Below are 15,810 nucleotides of genomic sequence, written 5' to 3'. Positions count from 1 at the left end.
TCTTTGGAATCAAATGAGAGAGAGCTTAGCAGATATTGTTTTGTGCTGCAAGTAGCCAGGAGAGCCATTCATCAATCAAATATTTCTGCAGTCTCAATAGTTGTAGGCTACAATCAAATTTGTCAGAATATTTTTATCCCAAAAGAGTCAAGTTGCATAACTAGCATCCACATCAGAAATATGCATTCCAAAATGTCACTGAGTTTAAAGCTATTTTGAGGTGTTTGCTTGGTGTGAAGGAAAGCTAAAAGAAATCACTCTGACTGGAGACAACAAACACTTCAATTACTGAACCCTGAGGTCAGAGGCAGGAGCTCCTCATCGTGACATCACTAATATCAGGAAATCATGAACCTAGGAAGTGTCTATTTTGATTTAGGAACCGTTCTGTTACATGGAGAAATGAAAAAATTCCCTGCCATAGTGGCATTCCAGAACCTTTTATGAGAAAATGCAACAAAACTTTATATGAGCTTGATAGTTCATCGGAAGTACAGGCTAGTGGGAATGGCCCAGACCTCCTTCTATGAGAGCAGATCAATTTTTTTAATTACCAAAGAAGAGAATTTCATCAAAAGCCTCACTTGTTTTCAGAACAGGACTGTTTGCCTTCCATGAATATGCTCAAAAATTTTAAAATTTGCTGGCAGCTACCGAATATTGGAAATCACGTTGCACCCAGAGAGCTACTAAGTCTAAAGGGATTAATAGAAGAAAAATCGTAAATAAGTAAAGAGCAACAATAAAGAACTAACAAATACAGATTGAAAAGCAATGGTTTTGTTCAGTCTTAGTGAAAGGTATAGCTATTAAAGACTACTAGAATTTGTCTGTCGTCATAAAAATTTGTATTTAGAAGAAAATAACTGCATTCCTTTGTGATTCTTACTAAGAGGTAAAAGGAACAATGGTAACATTTTAATATAAATATAATTTTTCCCTTGGAGTACAGGCTATATTTGCATTTCAAAATTAGCAATATAAAGTTAAATTTAGATCACTTGTTAACAAGTAATTTTTCAGAAATTAAAAATTACTCCAGAGCTAACAACAGCTATTTCTTTTTAATGGAGATAGGTGACTGATTAAAACAAAATTGTTACTTACTTAAATACTGGAGAATAATTTTGGGTTCAACATTAGGCTGATCCTATGGTAAACTAAGGTTTACATTTTCAGTTGTTAGATTGCTCTTTTGACAACAGAAATAACAGAATTATTCTTGATTTATGTAATAGAAACCTATAATTTCTATTCATCCTTAAAGAATGGTGAACTTCCTATAAATTTTTTTCAAGTGCCCCTTAATTCAGTAACTCATAAGGAAGGGTTGGCTTATGAGTACCTTTATGGCTACTCACATAGAGGTAAAAGCTCTGTTTTTTTCAAAAACCCTGCTAATTCTGTTTGTAAACTTTACAAGTGACCTAAACAAAATAACTTTTAATAAAAGAGTAAATATAATCAGTGTGAATAACAATTTCAAAAGGCATATGACAACATTTTCCAGTAGTGGCCAAACAAAAGTTAAAGTTTGCAGAAAGGGACTTAATTCTACAAGAAATAATTGCTTCATTTCTTTTTAGACCCTGATATACACAGGCTTGGCAGAAATGGGTTCACAGATGTTGAAATGTTGACTTCATATGCATAGTACAGCATTACAGAAGAAATAATAATGTATCAAAAAGATTTGCTTAGAGATTTCAAGCAATAGGGGAAAGCTTTATTCAGTCACCCATAACAGTAAGACTACCTTTATTTTCAACTTTGGCTGTCTAAAATTTGCTAAAAATGCAAAAGCTTAACTTAACATACTTTTTTTTTTCCCTTTAGTTTCTCTGTTTTGTCTGGTGGGAGTATAAAGAGAACAAATGCCTAAATTATTCTGGTTTCTGTTTTGCTCAATACAATTAGCTGCAGAGCAATGACAGCATTATGAATCTAGCCCATGAAGCAGGGAACTTAAGAGCATCCAATAAAGGCAATAATGTATCAGCTTTGATTTCCTTACATTAATCTCCACAGCTGTGATTCTGCAACCCTTCCTCATGCTCCAGAAGAGCACTCTACTGCCTTGCAATTCAGCCTGACCACTTGTGTCAGTATTTACTGGTTAATGTGAATGAGGCTTCAGAGATGAACTCTAAAGTTAAAGAAGACGCTTGAATGATAGTAGGGTGTTAAAAACTGGAAATTCTCCTTTCGCTGCCTTTGACTTGTGGTGGACAGCTTGGAGACCACAACTCACAAGTCTGAGCGGTTGATACATGCAGTCCCATTTGTTTGAAAGGGAATATTTGTAAAACAAGGTGGTCATTGATATGAATAAACATGGACTGAGAGTGAAGTGCAGTTTATAACATGCCATCCCATTTTCCATTTGTGTCTAGGATACAACTGGCATCTGTAACGTTCTTGAAGGCAATTCAGAACTAGTATCTTGCATCGTGTATCTGTAAAAAGTCAGACACTGACATGAACAATTAAATATTCGCTCAGCTTGAGCTTAAGCCCTTGAGGTTTCTCACCAGTCCCAGTTCCCTGTGCCTTCCGGACAGGAGCATCCTTTGAAGCAAGCACTGATGCTCCCACACCTCCTACCTTCTCCCATCAGCAGTTATTGTATGAAAGGAAGGCAAAAACTGTTTCACTGAAACTCCCTGTAAAACTTCCTGGCTTCAACAAAGAAAAAAACTGTTCAGTCACTGGGTTTGTGCTGCAGCTGGACTGGCAAAAAGAAAAATACTTCTCTTTGTGCTGTGTCTCTATAGAAGATTGATTACTTCTTTCTGCCTTTCACAAAAATCCTATGGTTTGAGATAGGGTTAGAAACTGAATTTGATATAGTTGGAGAATTACAGTTTGTTAGTCTATGGACAACTCAGGGAGAAGACACCTGTTTTCTAGAGGTGCTTTGAGGTGCTGCGAGGAAGGAGCCATTATAGTTTAAAAGGTCCACTTTATTTTATGTCACACCCATTAGCAGTTTTGCCACAAGAAACTTTTCCATTAATAGAGTCAACAACAGCATTCTTCCATTTCAATTTTAAAACCAAATAAAGTTACCCACCTTTCGACTTCAGAGTTTCCACAGATGCTGTAAAATAAAAGAAAACAATCCAGGAAACAAATTTTGCAAATGCATGAAGAAATTAAAATCGTTCCTAACACTTCTTCCCTTGGTCAATATGCCACCTATCTATGCAAAGCAGGCATTCCTTTTTTAATGCAGAGGAAAACTGACACACACATATGTTGCTTGTTTGGATAGTCTCATGGCAGATGACTAATTAACCTGTGGATTAAAAGCAATGGTAAACAAGGTCAATAGGTAAGTTATATGTGGAGCTTCAATAGCTCCACTATTTTTAAGTAATGAGGATGAGAGGAGTAACAACAGCTTTCAGGATAGCACATCTCAAACACAGGCAGAGGGTATGCAATAAAAATCTCCTTTTAACAGTTTCAGTAATTTGGGGGAGTTATGGATTTTTTTTTTAAGTTTTGTTGAAAACTCAAAGCACAGAACTCAGAAGAGTTCTGATGCAGAAGTATTGATACAGAGTATTGATACAGGGGAAGATCCACTTTAAAAAGTCTTCCTTGAACGTATTTTTTTTTTTCAGTTTAATTTGTTTATTATTCTTCATAATTGGATTAACTAAATCCAAATGAATCAAGCTACCACATTTCTCTTTCTCCATTATTCACACCTCCATTCTGAAGCACTGTAACAGGCTTTTATGCTGTAGAAAAGGACAGATTCATTTTTCTATAAATTGTCAGTCTACTTTAGGTATTTTTTGCTCAGAATCTATATCTGAGAAAATAGTCATCTGATGAATGAGTCATCAACCTTGGCTGTAAAAGGAGTTGAAAATCTTTATGTTCTCCTAAATTTGGATAAACTGGAGAAATAGATTCCAGTCAGGAATAAGAAGAGCACCTACAACAATAAAATACATGGGCATGGGTGATTGGAATAAAACCAGAATAAAACAACCCACATTTTTCCTCCCCTTCATACTCCAAAGCTCCTATTTTGTGTTTTGTTCTCCATCCATTTACTGTAACCTCTAAGCAGGCCCCCTTCCTCCTTGAAAAGACAAACCTTTTCAAGGCTGAAAAAAAATTATCACTCTCATCGTTCTTCTCAGCAACATTTGATCAGATCCCAGTTCCAGAAGACCAAATGGCTGCATGTCTGCTCCACAGCCACTGATTTGCTCAAGTAACTTTGATTAAACCAGCAAATCTTTATCTCTGGCTTCACTTTTTTTGTCCCTTTGCCTGATCCTGTCTTAACTTAAAATCAAACCAGACAAATGAGACTCTGAAACTTACTGTCTTTCACAGGTCTTACCATGTACTTTTACTTCTTTCTTTGTTGTTTTGGCTGTAAAAACAAACAAACAAAAAGCAAATATTGACTTCTGACATGAATTAATTTAAAACATTGGGATAGTTGAAAAGTAATATAAAAAGGGAGAATATTCACCAGTTTCCATCATTTTCTCTTTCATGTGTGGTTCTGAAAAAGAAAAAAATTAAGTATACTTTTCTCTTCTTGTAATGTTTTGTTTCGTTTCCCCTGGACAACCATTTTCATGTTACTAGTGGTTGTTGGATGTGGCACATTGATCTGGACTCCCAGTTCAGGTGAACCCTTCCCTACTTCCCTGCATGTCAAAATAAAACCTTTATCATTGTCATCAGTCTCTTCAGTGGTTTTCACGCTGTGCAAACAGGGTCAGATTAGCTGTTAATAATGGACACCAAAGGATGTAACTCTTATAATAAGATGCTAAAAGGAAACTCTAGAAACTGTGTAGGTTAAAATATCTGCATTTTTACTTCAGGGTGGTCTAAATGGAGGCCTGTGAACCAGCTGTATGTCCCTCAGGACATCTGTGATATGGTCCTTGCCTTTCTTCCCACATACTGGAGAATAAGCAGAGCACCTGGTCCAGCCACTGCTGCTCTACAGCCACGGGAGAAGAGGAGGAGGTCCTGGCCTCTTTTACATGAATACACAGCATGGGGGGAGCCATGGCTTACAGGAGCTAATCACCAAAACAGGATCTGGGACATGAAGCTGAAAAGCTTCATCCGCCTAAACCCTGTAGCCTCTGGCAAACTGTCACTGGGATTTACAAATTTTTAATGGTAGTTTCTGTAACACCTCTTTCCATCTTGCCACGACATGTTTCAAAACTCCCTCAGAGAAGGAGTAGGAGGCCTACCAGGGGGAAGAGCGAGAGACTGAACGTGTCTCAGAAAGTGAGCGTGATATACCAGCCAGGGCTGATGTTCACAGTAGCAAAAATATAGATAAGCTTTTGCTGTCTGCAGAAGATGCCTGCAGATGCTTTTAAACAGCATATGTAAAGGTTGTGGTGTGCAGGTTTGGATCCACACAGGCACAGAACCTAAATTCAAGAGTATCTAAGTTGACTGATTACAAGATAAATACACACATTTGCCCATGCTCGTTGCTTACCGCTATCTGGTTATTATATTTTCTCCATGTTTATTAAGGATATGTTTGTATCAATACTGTGGTATACAGTTGAGGATTAGTAATGTTTAATGAGTTTCCACTCTAGAATCAAGATATAAAGTTCCATGTTCAAAGTGATTCTGAATGTTGTGCTCTCACTAAAAGCAGACTTATCCTTAAATTTGAGCTATCCTTGAACTGAATAAGCAAAAAGGAACAAGAACTGCCAATAGAAAAGGAAATATGTTGATCAATAACATTAACACAAGTAACATTCACATTAAATATGAATTCATAATCAATATTGAATGCACAGTGGACATGTAAAAGAGGTATACTACACGCAGAGTGAGGAAAATAATTGATATTAGAAAGGGCAGACTGATCTGAAATATGAAACCCCCCACACAATTGCTAAGTTTTAAACAAAATATGTCATTGCTCCATACTCCCACCCCCAGTAAGTTTGTCTCAGGCAACACATGTAGTTCTATCTGAAATTAAATATTCATTTTTGTCTGAGTTTTTAAATCTGAGGAGCCAGCTTATATATATTTAAAAGCAATAAGTAGTTTCTAAAATAAAGTTTTGCTCTGAGTTTTTTTTTTTTTAAAAGTATTCTGATTTTTCTGTTTTTACCAAAATTATTGATAGAATTTCTTCACAATTTCATAATCAATATCTTTCAGCCAAAATGTTCACTTTAAAGTGTCAAGACTAGTTGACTGAAATCAGGCACCCAGCTTTAATACGGTTATGTAAAGCTGTAAAGCACATCTTAATGGATTTATTATATAACATATATGTATTTAAAATCTCATAGGTGCTTTATAGTCACATTGTATGAGAGTCATGAGATTCAGTAGAAATGGTCATGAAGTTGATGTGGTCAAAGCAATGAGCCAGGAATAAGATTTTCCCAGCAATATGGAAAAGTGATGGAGCTAGAGAGTGAGTTGGCATTTAGTAGTGTTGTGGTTTAACCCGGCAGGCAACTAAACACCACAAAGCCAATTGCTCACTCTCCCCCTCCCCAGTGGAGTGGGGGAGAGAATCGGAGAAAAAAAAATGTAAAATTTGTGGGTTGAGATAAAGACAGTTTAATAGGACAGAAAAGGAAGGGAAAAAAAAAGATAATAATAATAATAATAATATGCAAAATAAGTGATGCACAATGCAATTGCTCACCACCCGCTGACAGATAGCCAGCCACTTCCCAAGCAGCGATTGCTGTCCCCCTGCCAACCCCCCCCCAGTTTATATACTGAGCATGATGTCATATGGTATGGAATAGCCCTTTGGTCAGTTTGGATCAACTATTCTGGCTGTGCCCCCTCCCAGTTTCTTGTGCGCCTGGCAGAGCATGGGAAGCTGAAAAGTCCTTGACTAGTGTAAGCATTACTTAGCAACAACTAAAACATCAGCGTGTTATCAGCATTCTTCTCCTACTAAATCCAAAACACAGCACTGTGCCTGCTACTAGGAAGAAAATTAACTCTATCCCAGCCGAAACCAAGACAAATAGTTTGTTGCCTGAATAAATGTTATATTTACTTGATGGCATGCTGCCTTGGGTGGCAATCCTAGTATAGGTCAAGGAGGAGAAATGTAGCGAAAAGTGAGAGGACAGAAGTTTGGGACACAGTAGTTTGGCTGACTCAATGAGCTTAATCATAACAGCTGCAGCTTTGGTTTTGTGTAGCCCAAGTGCTCTTCAGAGTATCCAATTTCATATAGATATTTTAGGAGTCATTCCGTGAAATTAGAATTTTGATTGGTTTCGTGGGGTTTTCTGTTTTGCTATTGCTCAGGACTGCTTCCTGGAAACTGAAGGAAATGTAATTATGACTTTAGTCGTTCTGAGGCAATTATTTTTCCCTCTCATTTTAAGATCTGTCAGCTCTCATGAGATCAGGGAACAGTATGACATTAACAGCACTCAGCAAGTGTTTTTGCAAAGTATAAAATTTTCCATTTATTTAGCTTTATCTCCTGTTTTTCAAAACTGCAAACATTAAGGAATTTCTATAGAGCTTCTTTTATAATAGTTTTACTTCCAGAAGCATATGAAATAAAACCCTTTCCTATGGGGAAAAAGAAAACAAATTAACAACATAGAATTTAACTTCAAGTATTTCTGGTTAAATCTGACATGATATGAAATTTCAGGTGATTCCTGATCTGATATTTTAATGGAATGAACTGAAACCTTTCATTACATGAGCCATAAACTTCAGGAAAGTTCAGACCTAGATCTTTCCTTTTTGCTACAGGTTATTATTGCTTGATTTCAATGCATTTTTTCTTTCTTTTTTTCTTTTTTGTTACTAATGAGTAGTTAATATGACACATGAAAGGATATTGCCAGCTGTAGACACATTAGGCATTTGCCATGACATTTGTAATTCTTTTATCTTTAACCATTTTTGTATGTATATGAAACTATATAACATGATTTTATTCAGGAAACTTTTGCTGGTAATATATTATTTTTCTACCATGCATGGAACTGAGATTTGATTTACTTTGACATTTCACCATCTTTATAAGCGCTGATGCTTTGAACAAATAGCTTTTCTTTTTTATGAAAATTGGCAAATTTATGTATGACATGCCCATAAAACCATATAATTATATTTTTTGTTTCATTACTAGTGACATACTCCTAGACACCCCTGGAGCAAATGGGAGACAGTGGAGAACCTGAAACTGCCTCTGCAGCTCTTCCCTAAGCCACACTCTTCCCTAAAGTGCAAACAGTGTTGAAAAGCATCTAGGCTGGCACATTTTCTGTGGTCCACTTTAATCTCTACTACCAGGGTGGATAGTCACAAACTGTGACCCTCTGTTATCTGCCAGGAAAGAACAATTGATATCCCATCCTAATCTGTATAGCTATGTGTGCACATGTATGTGTGTGTGTGTGTGCATGTGTGTTATCTCCTAGTTCAGATAAAGCATTCATGTCCAAGAAGTGTTCAGAAAAATAAAAATTTTATATGGAATCACACAGATTGAGAAAAAGTTTAAATAAATGGCATTTCAAGTGGATCTGCTGTTCTGTGGTACGCACCACATGTTAAATACCCAACACCATTCTGTTTGTACTAAGTTACTGCATAAAAACGGTGTTTTCTGAGCTGTTGTTTCATTTTTGCCACAAGTATTTCAATGAATCAAGTTTTTTATTCATTAAAGCCTACTGTTGTCATATTCCATCCAGGGTCTTGAATACTTCTACCTTTAGAGAGGAGAAAGTTAGCCTGGTCTTACAGTCTTGTAATCTTGGTTTTATAGGTTATATGTCTGTCATTTCCCTTCTCAGACCTTCATATCATGTTAGTTAATTAAAACCAAATGAGACAGGGTGGTAAAGCTCTCCAAGATATCCTTTCATTAAAAATCTTGTGAACATAAGCAGCTAGATACAGAAAAGGTCCCTTTAGTCCCTCCTGTTGAAGCGAAAGGTTGCAATATGAGCTCAGTCACGTTATTAAACCTGAGATAATCCACATGAGAAAGTTTTGCATCAAACTAGATTTTTCCAGTTCTCCTGCTCCTGAGAAGTATTTGTTCTGCTATATTTGACTACTGTTCTACTTACTGGATCTATGTAAAACTCACTGCCACCATACGCTTTGATTTATAAAGATAATGGACTGGACAAATATGTTTCTTTCTGTAATAAGAACACACCAAGGAAACCCCTTGGTGAGATCACGCCATGCATATACCTACTCCTCTATAAATGAACATCTTTTGAGGGGGGTAACAAACAGTTTTTGTGATGGATTTTTGTGAAGAAAAGGAAAGCATGAGACAGTTCTCTGTATCAGTATCTTTGTATTAAAATCTGCTACTATGTTGGGAAATATTTGGGAAAAACATTATGCAAAGAAAAAAAAGAAAAGAGGCCTTGATGAAACGCAAATGTTTTCAGTCCAATCTATTGGGTCTGTAGCTTTTCTTCAGAGGCAGAAAGCAATGGCATCAAAACTGAGGATAGAATTCTTTACCACTGAGAAAAGTCTCAGGATCCATGAATAAAGTAGAAGCCACCAAAAGTATTTAAAGACTTTTCTGCAGACAATGATGCTTTTATTCAAGCTTATGATACTGGAGGGTTATACTTTGGTGATTTTGCTTAACAAAATAAATAAATAAATAAATGGGAGGCAGAAGATGAACATGCTGCCTCATATCCAAACTCTTGTTTTCACTAGTTGCCTTAGCCTCATTTTAATACAGCTCAGTTCTTGTTTAATACAGCTCATGCATCATTCTGGATGAATGACTGAAACTGAGAGAGAAAGCTAGTATTAGGATAGACACCGTGAAGTTCACCAAGATCCTAATTTTGGGTGAATATGGTCAGTCCTCAGCAAAGGCAAACTAGACACTTGTGTTTTCAAACTCCTTCCACATCACCATATAGAAGTTTTGCTGTAAAAGTCCTTATGAGAAAGAGACTGAACTGGTCATACCTTGGTGAACCCCTCTGTATGTTTTAAAGGTGTCAACAGGTTCTGCCTTTTCCTCCGAAAGTGTACACAACCAAAAAATCCACTTTTAAGCTAGAATAACTGTTACAGTACATGGTCTTCCATGTTATGTGGACATACTTGAATACAGATTGCTAGAAAACTTCATTCAAGGTCTAGTACACCTTTTCTTACTGATCAGCAAGCTAGATGAAAAAAAAAAAAAAGAAGAAAAGAAGAGAGGTGATCAAAATGCATTGAGCACTGTCCCTAGGATATGAGACTTAGAAGCTGGGGTCATTCTTAGATTTCAGATCCTTCTTTGAAGCTGATGGGATCTATCTTCCCATACTTGAGTAGGCAGAAAGTCTATCTTCTTTTTTTAGAACATCAGGTTGCATTAACACCGTGGGAAAGCAAACACCTTTTCTTTCCACAAGGTTCCAGTATAATGACACTGAAGCCTAAAGACAATGCTGTCTCTCAGAAAACAGACAGGTACTTTCCTCTCCAGAGTCTGAAATGCTCTGTTAGTTTCTGCAAAAGTTGTGATAATCAAGAGAAAAGGAACCATCATAAAGAGAAAATGGAAAGAATGCACATTTCTGATGTCTGTCCTGCCAGCCTGGCAAAGCTCCTCTCAGAGGAAAAACATTCCCAAAGGACTCAAATCACAGGCAAATCAGTTGCTCAAGTCAAAACTCTTGAAGCGCATACTTATGTGAATGTAGAGTATGTTTGATCACTCCTAGGAAAATAATACACTTTCATCACTTTTGCCATATGAGAAGGGGAAGGTGTGGGTCTTATGGTTTCCCATCAGAAGGAGCAGAACCAATACACAGTGCAGATTTATTCATAGACCACAGATGCCTAATTTCCCATTGAAATAAAAATCTTTTTGATATAGAAACTTTAAAAAGAAAATCAGGTTAATCCTACAATTCTGACTAGGGAACTGCCTGTGTTCAAAACTGATGTACCACCTGTAAGAGCACTCTGAAATCCTTACATGTTATGAACAGAGCCCTTGCGAAAAGATCAGCTCTTAATCCTTATCACTAGCACTAGTTCGTTTTACGAACAAATTAGCTTCTCTAGTCTCAGGATTTCTGGCATGGCCGTTCAGGCTAAGGTTCATTTGGCAAAAAAAAAGTAATTTAAAAAAATGTTGTGATTCTTTAATGCAGAGAGCTAGTGTCTGCCAGTAGGTTTTCACCTCTGAAAAAGCTTAAACTGTATTTCCTTTTAAATAGGCATCTGAGGAGCACTTCCAGCCTTTTAAGGACTAAGATGGCTAAGTTGCTCAGATACAGAGTATTTCCAGTCAATCCTCAATGAGCAGAGAGACACTCTAGTTGGTTTAGAAAAATCCTGTGTTTGAACAAGGAGCAGCTCTAGGGAGGCATATCTATGTCACTCCAGGTGGAACTTCTCAAAGGAGGGCAACAAGCAACACGGCAAATTACTGAGCATGAGATCAGGTGCAGTAGTTGTACACATGCTCATAGAACACAGCAGGGTGAAAGTATTTCCATTTTCTTAATGGTCTCTCATTCTGGGGTAAAATGAGTCATATTACTTTGTAATTGATTTATGACAAGAGCATACCCGCTGAGTGTGATCATAGCTCAGATGGCACTCAGCCATTACTACTTGCTCATGCTTTAACTTGTTCGTACTCCACCTTCTTTTGACAAGGGAAGGACTTCTGCCTCAAGCTCTGTAACCCATTGAGAATATGAGTCTAGAACAGACATTTCAGAAGACAAAGAAAACTTTGAAATAAATACCAGTTCTAGGTTTTGCCTGTCATTAGGTAAACATGATGTGCAGATTGAATTAGCTAATTCAGTAACAAAGCCAATAGACCCTAAAAATTAATGCAATGAGATCCTAAAGGAATAAATTTAATTTGAAGTTAATGAACTTAGTACAGGAGCTTTAACTGTAGCTCCTGACTTAGAGCTGGGTACTGATGTTGTTTAGCCCAAAGGAGTAGGGTAGAATGAGACAGTGAGCAAAAGTTTTGGTATAGTTGTTCTCAGCACAAGTCAAAGGATGCACATGTGGTTAAGTATTTCAAAAGGCTTCTTTGACTGCCTTAACCAGGGCAAGCGACTTCTTCAGAGGGTGTTTGCAGAGGCAGCATCATGAAGGAGGACATTGACAGAAGCCACTAGGAGAAGTATGCAGCTCAGACAGTCAATAAAATGCTGTGAGGAATCTACTGTATGCATGAAATAAACCCAGCAACCACTATTTCTGAAATATGTAAACCTCCAAACTTGGGCACTCCAAGCAGCTGTTATAGAAGAGAAAAAATTCTTCAGATTATTTGTGGCACTCTGCAAACTAAAGGGGTACTGTGCATTGTTAATGACTTGTTTTGTACTTATGATACTGGACTGCAACTTCTTAATACAGAAACTTCAAAATCTGTAGTTAATGTAGACCTTTATGATGATGTGAGATAATTCATATTTAAGAAACATCACAGCGAAGCATACTGTGTTTCCACTTGCTCTCTCTCTAAAACATAGTACTGCCATATCCAAGAACATCATAAATTGTAGATGTAATATAATCATATACGGTTTAGAAAACTGTAGTCCGCACCACTGCTCCCCTGAAAATCAAGTGCTATTTTCATAATGGTCTCACTGATCAAGATGAGGCCCATTTATTCTCTTTCTAGCAAAGCAAAGGTGGTACCACTTCCAAAAGACTGATGCCTGGGAAGGTAATCATATACATAGTGTATATGATAATCTGGATTCAACAAAGCTTAAACATGCGCTTAAATGCTTTGCTGACTCAAGACAGAGTTAAAGGTATGTTAAGTGCTTTGCTGAAATAGGGCCCAATTCTTGCCAAAAGTGCACTTAAATCATGACACAACTTCAGGGCTATCAAAGTTTGCCAACCTCAGAACAAAACACTTCAAAATGCCTTTTCCATAAAGAGTGGACACTTGAATAAGCCCTTTAGCTCTGATTTGTATTTAAATAGCATTTAATTTTGACCCTGTTTTATTCTCATTATTGTTACTTTCATGTATTAAATAATTTCTTTTTTGTAGTTAACTTGCTCCCCCTGCCTTGCTCTTAAAGTAATGCCATTTTTGTGATAGTAATACAACAGCACTTTGCTGCATTGCATAGACTGGACTGTGGCATTTAATAATATCTGGTAATAACAAAGGAAACAAGGCTGCATTTTTAGTACAAGTGTCTTCACAGTTCACTATAATGTGAAAGGAATTATAGGAAATTATTTTAACTCTATATGATCCTGAAACAAAGGATATTGTAAGGAAGGTATAAATGCAACAGTAGCGTGCCAGGCTATGAGACTGGGCATTTCAACATCCTGGCAAAAATAGCAAAAATATCCTGAATTCTAGGTCATTTACTCAAAAAGATTTTAAAAATTGGTGAATAAAAACTGGATTTCATATTAGAAAGCTTAGTGTAAAATAAGCTTTTTCATGCTCCATTTAAATAAATCCTGTATGTAAAGAATTCAAGGTTGTAAAGTAAAATCTTCTAACATTAGAAAATTCTTCCCCTTGAGGGTGTATATTGTGACATAAGTCAAGAATTCATTTTTCCCTTCCCATTCAGAGTTAGATAATGATCCAGTTTATATAATCCTGTGGACAATTTAAGACCTCCTAGTCTGCAACAGTTTCTCAGACTTGAGCTGGGATGAAAATGTCAGTGCGTTGGAATGATTTGTGGAATTCATCTCCATCCACATAATAGATTCCTGCAGAGATTAAGAAGCAGCTGAGTGATGGACTACTGCAATAGCAGCAGGGCTTTAGCTGCTGAGGGTATAGTGCATTCCTGGCAGACCAGGAGCAGAGATAGCTGCGAGGCTTCACTAAGCCTAGTGGAAGCTCTCTGGGACAAACAGGTGAGGACCAAGACCCAGTTTCTCCTATCCTTCTACAGGTTGCTGGGGACTGAGATCAGATAATTTCCACCTACCGTGCAAAGACAGCCAAGCCTGTATCTCTCCCTTTAAAACCAGAAACAAACTGAATAAGTCAGAGGAGGTATGATATTTACCTATGCAAAGAGTTAAGGTGGGAGAAAGGAAGAATTATGCTCAACTGGACCAAAAAGAAGGCCTCTGTGATTCAAAAGGACTATAGAATGATCCTGAACCTAAACCCAAGGACCCTGAGCAGCAGGATTTACACAGGTAGGGTTTAATTATTTTGTTTACCACTGCATATTCACCTGCTCCCTGAGTGAAGATTTATTTTGTCCAGAAATAAACTGCAAAGTCTATCCTTATGCATGCAATAAGCTACTGCTATCATTTGTGCCTGAAGAGTTGAACTGTAAACCCAGAAAATAAACCCTGAGAATGGCTGTGCTTACCTTATGAAAAACTCTGAGAAGGTTAACATCAGGGACTGAAAAACTGAACAGAGTATGCCAGCTACAAGAATAATTTGCTGGGTAGCACCAGTACCACAGAAGTACATGCAGAGATGCAAACCAGGGACAGTGGCTGCTTATAAACAGAAATTTCAGGGCACATAGAGGCACTCAGACATAAGGTCCTGAAGAGACTGCAGGATGGCAAACTCTACTAGGACCATGTTCACGTATGGTGAGAGAGAAAGAGAAAGAAACACTGTTCCTCTCCTTTTCCTCTTTTCAAAAGTACTTACATGAGGGTGTGTAACATACAATTTACACTGGTTTTTGATGTCTCTTCTCTTGGGTGATATATCTACACAAGAAGAGGATAAGTAGGTGGATGGATGATGGAGGGGGTGTAGTGTTGTGACTAAAATACATCCCTGACTTGTGACTTGAGAGAGGTACCTGACTCTGAGAAACTTGAAAAAGAATCCATGATAATTTTGCCGGTTCCACTGTGTTGGTAAATCATTCAATAGATGTGCCGAATTTTATCAATCTTTTGTAACATTTGCATGGTTTTAGCACCCTTTCTACCTAATTCTGTCCTATAGGTGATCATTAAAAGACAACTAATGAGCCCAGCTCCTTAACAAACCTTTCCTCCATTTTAAAGCATGCTGTCCCATAAACTTTGTGTTATTTCTTTCTTTTTAAGTAGAATAGCACTGGTTATACCATATGTCAAGTACAAAGATCCTTCCCTGCTGCTATTTCAGTTGCCTTCAACCAAGAATTAAAGTCATTTCAGTAAACACTTCACATCACCAGTAGAACAGTTCTTCCTGCATTAGGCAGAGTGATCTAAACCTTGTAAACTAATCCTCTGACCAGGTTTTTCAGTATATCCTGTGTTCTAATATTCTGTACTTACCTCATGAACTCATTTCCTATATAATGTCCTTTTTTTTTTTTTTTTCTTTCTGCTTCTTCCCAACAGTGGAAAAATCAGAGGCTCAATAAAATATTAATAATTCTAGCACAACTGACAGAGACAGTCTGAGAGATTGGAGGCAGCTGATGTCATAGAATCATAGAATGGTTTGGGCTGGAAGGGACCTCAAAGATCATCTAGTTCCAAACCCCCTGCCATGGGCAGGGACAACATCCACTAGACCAGGCTGCTCAAAGCCCCATCCAATCCGGCCTTGAACACATCTAGGGATGGGGCAACTTCTTTGGGCAACCTGATCCAGTGCCTCAGCACCCTCATAGTGAAGAATTTCTTCCTTATATCTAATCTAAATACACCCTCTTTCACTTTAAAGCCATTAGCCCTTGTAATGAGCGCTTAAAATTGGTTATTTCTCTGTCATACTTATTTTATTATTTTTGGTTCCAAAATAAACTTCACTGATTTTCAAAGGGGAAATGGTGCTCAAAA

At 37.3% G+C, this 15,810-nt stretch overlaps 1 protein-coding gene across 1 annotated transcript in view; it reads right to left on the bottom strand.

Annotated features, from left to right (window-relative positions):
- The window catches only part of TRDN (triadin), a 199,601-nt gene that overhangs the window by 74,888 nt on the left and 108,903 nt on the right, over positions 1-15,810 (bottom strand). The window contains exons 17-19 of the mRNA XM_075707713.1: positions 4,502-4,534; positions 4,367-4,399; positions 3,074-3,100 (exon numbers count right to left, since the gene is read on the bottom strand). Coding sequence (XP_075563828.1) covers positions 3,074-3,100; positions 4,367-4,399; positions 4,502-4,534 — 93 coding nt within the window. The remainder of the gene's footprint in view (positions 1-3,073; positions 3,101-4,366; positions 4,400-4,501; positions 4,535-15,810) is intronic.

Source organism: Pelecanus crispus, chromosome 3 (genome assembly GCF_030463565.1).
Source record: "Pelecanus crispus isolate bPelCri1 chromosome 3, bPelCri1.pri, whole genome shotgun sequence".
Lineage (NCBI taxonomy): Eukaryota > Metazoa > Chordata > Aves > Pelecaniformes > Pelecanidae > Pelecanus > Pelecanus crispus.
This window is presented reverse-complemented; position numbering and strand designations above follow the sequence as displayed.